General features: G+C 37.9%; 1 protein-coding gene across 1 annotated transcript; it reads right to left on the bottom strand.

Moving 5' to 3' along the window:
* Positions 1–264: 264 nt before the first annotated feature.
* Positions 265–6,243, bottom strand: atp6v0b (ATPase H+ transporting V0 subunit b). The gene is made up of 8 exons (XM_026314348.2): positions 5,968–6,243; positions 5,289–5,337; positions 4,371–4,454; positions 3,656–3,733; positions 3,311–3,380; positions 3,067–3,118; positions 2,490–2,680; positions 265–2,246 (listed from the first exon to the last, which is right to left on the bottom strand). The coding sequence occupies exons 1-8, from the start codon at positions 6,050–6,052 to the stop codon at positions 2,220–2,222; spliced, it is 636 nt and encodes a 211-aa protein (XP_026170133.1). The 5' UTR covers positions 6,053–6,243; the 3' UTR covers positions 265–2,219.

Raw genomic sequence — 6,243 nt, 5'->3', positions numbered from 1 at the left:
CTTGATGTTTACACTATGTAGAGGACCAGCTTAATTAGTAGAACAGATGTCGTGGTTTTCTGCTCCATCTAGTGGAAACAGAAAACAACTACAGGCTGACAATGCAATGTTTACAGAAGCAAGAAGTGCATGGATCAAAGTCTGTGGGCTGGGTCAGATCAATGACTTATGTCTCAAAGAACTACAAAGCACTGCTCGTGATGACTGAACACATGGATACAACTACAAATTAAAATATGAGAAATGCAAACAGAGAGTCATACACAAGATTTGGATTGGACAATTTATTTTCTCAAGAACATTTATGAAGCCAGAAGGAAGATCTCTTTTTCTTTTATTATACACAATGCCAAAAACAATGAGATATTTTCTGATCACTATCACATCAACATAATGCACACACTGTACCAACTACAGTCACTGAAAGCCTGGAGACTGGTACAGATCCTGGTTCACCAAAGGCATCTTGGAGTTTGATCTTGGTTCAGTTAAAAAAACCTGCTGCTCAGACACATTTGGGAGGCCAGGTCTAGACATACTACAGACTATTCAGTATACCCACATGAGATTCAGTGTTTATATTCTTTCAGAACTTCACAAGAGGGGTTGAGGAAAGTTTACAAAGAAAGACTTGCATTCACAACAATTCACAATGAGCCATGGTCTGTCACCTTTGTGGAATGATGCAACAAGAATAAATGTGTTTCCATATATAGGAAAAAAAAAAAATCTTTTTACCCAGATCTCTACATTAAATCAACAGGACATAGCTGAGACACTGTACAGCTACCAGATTACAAGAATTTCTATTCAAACAACTATAAGGTTTTAATGATGGCTTTGTTATGAAGTAACACAACTCTACTTATGTTATCAGACATGAAGGAAACTTTAAGGAATGTTAAAAAATTATTTGGGAACGCAGAAATGGACAGTTAACATTTTACACAACAATGTCAAAATGTCTGCTAAGATGTACAAGACTGCTCTGATAAAAAAAAAAAAAAAAAAAAGATTAGTAGGATGAACATTTGTGTAAAATAAGGATATTTAAAAATCTGTATCCATAAAGTGGATGTATGTGTGTTTGATTATGTATTTGGCCCATAATGCTGGGTGTTGCCTAAAATCAGTCAGTTACAGAATCCTGTTCAGAAAGAGCTCTAGCTCAGAAATAGTTATTCTACAAATACTAACAATTACTATGAAGTATATGATAATACTATTAATAACTGAGCTGCTCCCTAAAGTAAATTTCCCAATTCTGTCCAAGAACAAAGGTTGCTCAATGACTTAAATACAGGACAGCAGTTTTGCTCATAGGTTTGGTTTCTTAAACATCAGTATTATGCTAATGTCACCTGCTCCTTGGTGAGCCTGTGAATGATCTCTGTGAACATCATTTAAAAAGAAAGAAGCGAGTACATGGGTACAAACAAGTTTTTCTGGTTCCCTGTGTTCTTGTTCTTTAAAAGAAAATGAACAGCAGCAGATCTGCTGCTGTGATCTGACTATCTGGCATGTCGAACTGTCCTGTGACTTTATGAATGATTTGTGATGTGTACTTGGTTTTAAAAGTCTAGATTCTCTTATTTCTACAGTATGTGGCCTGACAAATGCTCTACTGTATGAGTTAAGGGCAACTGGCTTATTAGCAAGCTACAGTTAACTGCTGACAGACCAGGTCTCAAACACAATGGTAAACACCCTCATGCTTTACAGGAGAAAAAAAAAAAAAAGTGTCCAGCATACACACGCGCACACACACACATTTTCAAATACTCCAGTGTGATTTTAAACTCATCATTCAATCAAGAGTGGTCAAAGTGGCCTAGCCTGTATGAAGCAATCCTTACATGATAAGAATGTTTCAAACCATGTGATAAAGTTCAACTTTGACAACAGGACAGACATCTTCACTTAAAATATTTCAAACCATGTACATTTATATTTGTCCTCATCCTCAAGCTAAACTTTTGAAAACATACAGGGGCCACAAGAAATAAAACTGGCAACTGGCGATTTGCATCAGTTTTCTTACTCAATATTCATGTGGAACCACCAGTGAGCGTAATGTGCACATACCACTCTTGCATGAATGGTGGTTAAAAACAATACCAGGCAAATAAGACATTTAAATAATTTAAGATGTATTTACACAATAATCCATCTTATTTTTCCATCAGTGTGTTTATCTTCTCAGCGCATGAACGCATCTTCTAGTCACCCATCTTTACTTTCGACGTCTGAGGGAGGAGAGAAAGAAAAGCAGTTTTAATTTTAATTCTAAACAGATACACTGTCTATGCAACATACATCTATTTAAACATTTGGGGAAATAACTACTTTTTCACACTGACATTTCTCAGAAACCTGCAAATTCTTAGGAAATAAAACATCACATTTGGAGATGAAAGCCATGAACAGATTTCTCATCTAAGAAAAAAAAGGAAAGACTGAAGACAGAAAAAGTAGCCCGTTTCATTCACCTGCAGAATGGCCACAATGACACCAAACAGGCCAATAGCACTGCCGAAGATCTCCACAATTAAGATTTTCACGAAAAGGCTGGCATTCTGGGCATCCGCCAAAGCTGCTCCACTGCCAACGATGCCGACACAGATGCCACAGAAGAGGTTGGAAAAGCCCACAGTGAGACCGGCTCCAAACATGGAGTAACCTAGTAGGACAGAAATCAAACACGTCAGAAATATTCATGAATAATTCACAGTGGAACTGATCACAAAAATTCATTTTGTCACCAGTGAAATGAGATAAAAATGCTCAGACTTAACGCTGATTTTGAAGCACTTCTGAGCTCATCTCGAAACAACCATTGGTGTGAATCTAAATGTAAATACTGTCATGTCTGCAAGTTCATGATGCAAGTACACACTGCTGCCATATTGGTCTTCTGTAGTTTGAAATTGTTAAAATGTCTCTTATTGCAACTATTTTAGAATGTATACAGTAGACATACAAATGTTATTGTTTACACATGGCAGGCTAAACGGCACATTTTTTTCCTTTTTTAATCTGGCATTCAAAAGCCGTCTATTTTCTTACCAGCTTGGTAGTTCCTTGCACCAATGGTCTCAGGCGTGGTTCCACTAAAGTTCTATAACATGAAACAAACATTATACCTCTCACCGAAATCATTAAACTTTCCATCCCTGGATTTGCTGTGCTCCAAACAGTACTCCTGCATGCAATTTCCTCAATATCCTTCATCTATAAATACAAGTTACTATAAAATGGGTAACTATATACTTTGTGACTATGACAAGAAATACAAATGTTTATTGCTTACCTCAGCCATGTTGCTGATTACAATGGCCATGATGATCCCATAGATTGCTACAGCTTCACAAAAGATGATACTAGAGAGAAAAAGCAAAAATAAAATATTAAGAAATGATGGGTTGGCCCAAACAGAGGAGGACTCGTGGTTTTCCTGATGGGGATTTGTAGTCACAGAATGAGTGTAAATATCTGAGGTGCAGTGAAAATATTATTTAGACACCAAAGACTTTGCAGTTCTAGTTTAACCAGCTATTTTACAAAATATATGCAAATGTTTTGATACTGTTTTCTGAATATCTGGTACTACATTTCATCATGGAGAATGCAACTACAAACATTTTTCCCAGCCTACCTGACCAAATTCTTGGTCTTGATTCGTGGAGCCTTGACACCACCACCAATGATGCTTGAGCCAGTAATGTAGATGCCCCTGTAAAAAAATTAAATAAAATAAACAACAAGCACACCCCCTTTCAGTGATTGAATGTGTAAATGAGAGCAAAATGCAGCATGGATGCTCAATAGAACATGACAAACCAAACCCACAGCATCATGAGCCATGACTCTGACAGCAGCCAGTAGCTGTTTATATAACCCCTGCACCATTAGCTTTTGTTGGCCTTTAATGAGCAACTATTCAGCCGGTCTTTTTAATATGTGACTGATTTTGTCCAGGCGTTTTAAAAAAAGAGCTCTCTTACCAGTTGTTCATTTAAAGTAAACAAAAACAATTTCGGACACTTTTATATAGTTTCCATCACCAACTTATTTTCTTTCACAAGGCAAAGCTTAAAACAAATCTGACATTGTAGTTTATGATACAGAAACTTATTTCAGAACTTACATATGAAGACAACTACATTTAGAGGATATTAAGAGTCAGCCCATATTACTAATTTTACAATTTTAGATTTCCCCATAATGGTATTTTCTGCGTGCTACAAGAAAGAGGAAATTATGTGGGACTGCCTCATTTTAGGTTTTCAAGCACCACTGCCTTTGCTTTATACATTAAAATAGCAGGCTGCAGAATGCACTTTAAAATGTGATCCCTGTTAGGTACTCACCAGGCAGCTCCTACCACAGACAGAGAGATGGCCAACCCAATGCCCAGACTGGCCCACATGAAAGGAGATGTCTCTGTCAGGAACCTGCATGCAAAACACTACACTTGAAACAGACTCTATTTTATGAATAAACACTGCTGGTGTTTATGTTATGTTGTGAAAACTAATGATTGCAACCAGAATAAATAAACTGTGTGTATGACTTGTTTTTATTTTAAACTTCTTAGTCATGCTGTGTTCCATTGTGCAACACTCAGAGGACATAACTATAGCTCATCATGTAGAAGATCAAGCTCCGACAGAATTGGCTATGCAAGACATTCAGTGTGACCCTTTCAAAAACCAGAGCCAATATCAGGCTACTACATCCTGCTCATAAACATGCAGTGGACATCGATCAACTGATTAAGGTTCTACTACAGCCCAAACGGATTTAAACGAACTATTAGCAAATAAAAAAATGCTGTATTGTATTGTTCACTGCAGTTCAATGTCTAACTCATCCTAAAAAGCCAAATTCACAGCACAACTGCAATTTACTACTCCTTGCACACAGAAACATACATTTCAAGGTTGTAAAGGGACACTACAACATTTCTTGGACCCTCAGTAGCTCTGTCTGGGCCAGAGTTTGAGCCCAGAAATTTTCACCAAACACTTATGGAACTACAAGTATTAATAATCTGTGGAGAGTAGAACTGTCAAGGTTTATTACAAAACTAAAAGTTCCATTGATATAGAAACTGGCACTATAATGACTGATCCAAAAAACCACCAGCACACTTTACAAAACATCTAACTCTAGAGACATAAATAGGCTATAAGCGAATAGATAAAACTTAGGAGACTGTTGTGCTTTCATGACTAGTGCAGGTGGTTCTCTGAATGAAATTGCAGGTTTGTGTCAGGATTACTCACCATGCCACATCAAAGCGGAACCCAAGGTCAAATATGGTATAACAGATTCCTAAAAAAAAACGAAAATATATAAATGAACGTACAAACTGGAAAATAGGGGCAGTCATATGAGTAATGACACATAAGCCTGGTGAAAAGAAAAGAGAGAAGCATTAGTACATTAGCCTTTAAAAGTCAGATTGAGCTCTAATAGTGAAATATTAACAGCAGCATGTGAGAAACAAGGTCACCATACAGTCTCCCCGTGAACGAACGCGTGAAACTAGTAACAACAAATCGCGCACTCAGCTGTCCATCGTCTGAACCCTGAAATTATCTGCAGGCTGTTAGCTAACGTTAGCTATTAGCATAGCTAAATCCTAACCTCCATGCAAGACGGGGCTGCTCGTTTCATATAATTAGCACATTTTGGGGTCCAACATCATACATAGATAAACATTTCTCTTATCTTTTCTTATCTACGAGTGGTTGCTAGCAAACAAAACGGAAACAGCCGAAACCTCTCTAGTCCCATGATTTAGCCAGGCCCCAACATACGGCTATCAAACGCAGAGAAACGAGCTGTGTGCTTTTAAAGGAAGGACGACTCTATTATCGTTGTTACATAAGTCTAAGAAATTAGCTGTTTCATTCATTAATCTCAGTAGTCCCGTTATTTTTGGGGGAAATATCGTCTTACCGATGATTAGGATGGTACTCCAGAAGGCCAAAGTGACCCCCGTGTAAAGAATGGCGTGTCCGTTCATCATCCACTCCAGCAGCATCTATCCGGCGGCCTAACCTGCTGGATTAGCTGGATACACTTGGCGCAAAGTTAAAATTTGACACCAATAAAGCCAAAATACCGCAATAATACAGTGAGAAAGCGCTGTCAATCGGTGAAGGAGGAAGAGCAGCAAAAGCAGAAGCTATGCGATGTCAGCTGATCCAGTCTGACGAGCATGTGACCGGAGCT

This window comes from Mastacembelus armatus, chromosome 17, assembly GCF_900324485.2.
Source record: "Mastacembelus armatus chromosome 17, fMasArm1.2, whole genome shotgun sequence".
Classification (NCBI taxonomy): Eukaryota; Metazoa; Chordata; class Actinopteri; order Synbranchiformes; family Mastacembelidae; genus Mastacembelus; species Mastacembelus armatus.
This window is presented reverse-complemented; position numbering and strand designations above follow the sequence as displayed.

Excerpts from the sequence above, each read along its gene's own strand:
- atp6v0b (XM_026314348.2), bottom strand. The coding sequence starts at position 6,052 with ATGCTGCTGGAGTGGATGATGAACGGACACGCCATTCTTTACACGGGG. Across the intron at positions 2,681-3,066 it reads TGCAAGGAACTACCAAGCTG|GTTACTCCATGTTTGGAGCC; the intron begins GTAAGAAAATAG and ends CTGTCCTACTAG. Across the intron at positions 2,247-2,489 it reads TCATTGTGGCCATTCTGCAG|ACGTCGAAAGTAAAGATGGG; the intron begins GTGAATGAAACG and ends CTCCTCCCTCAG.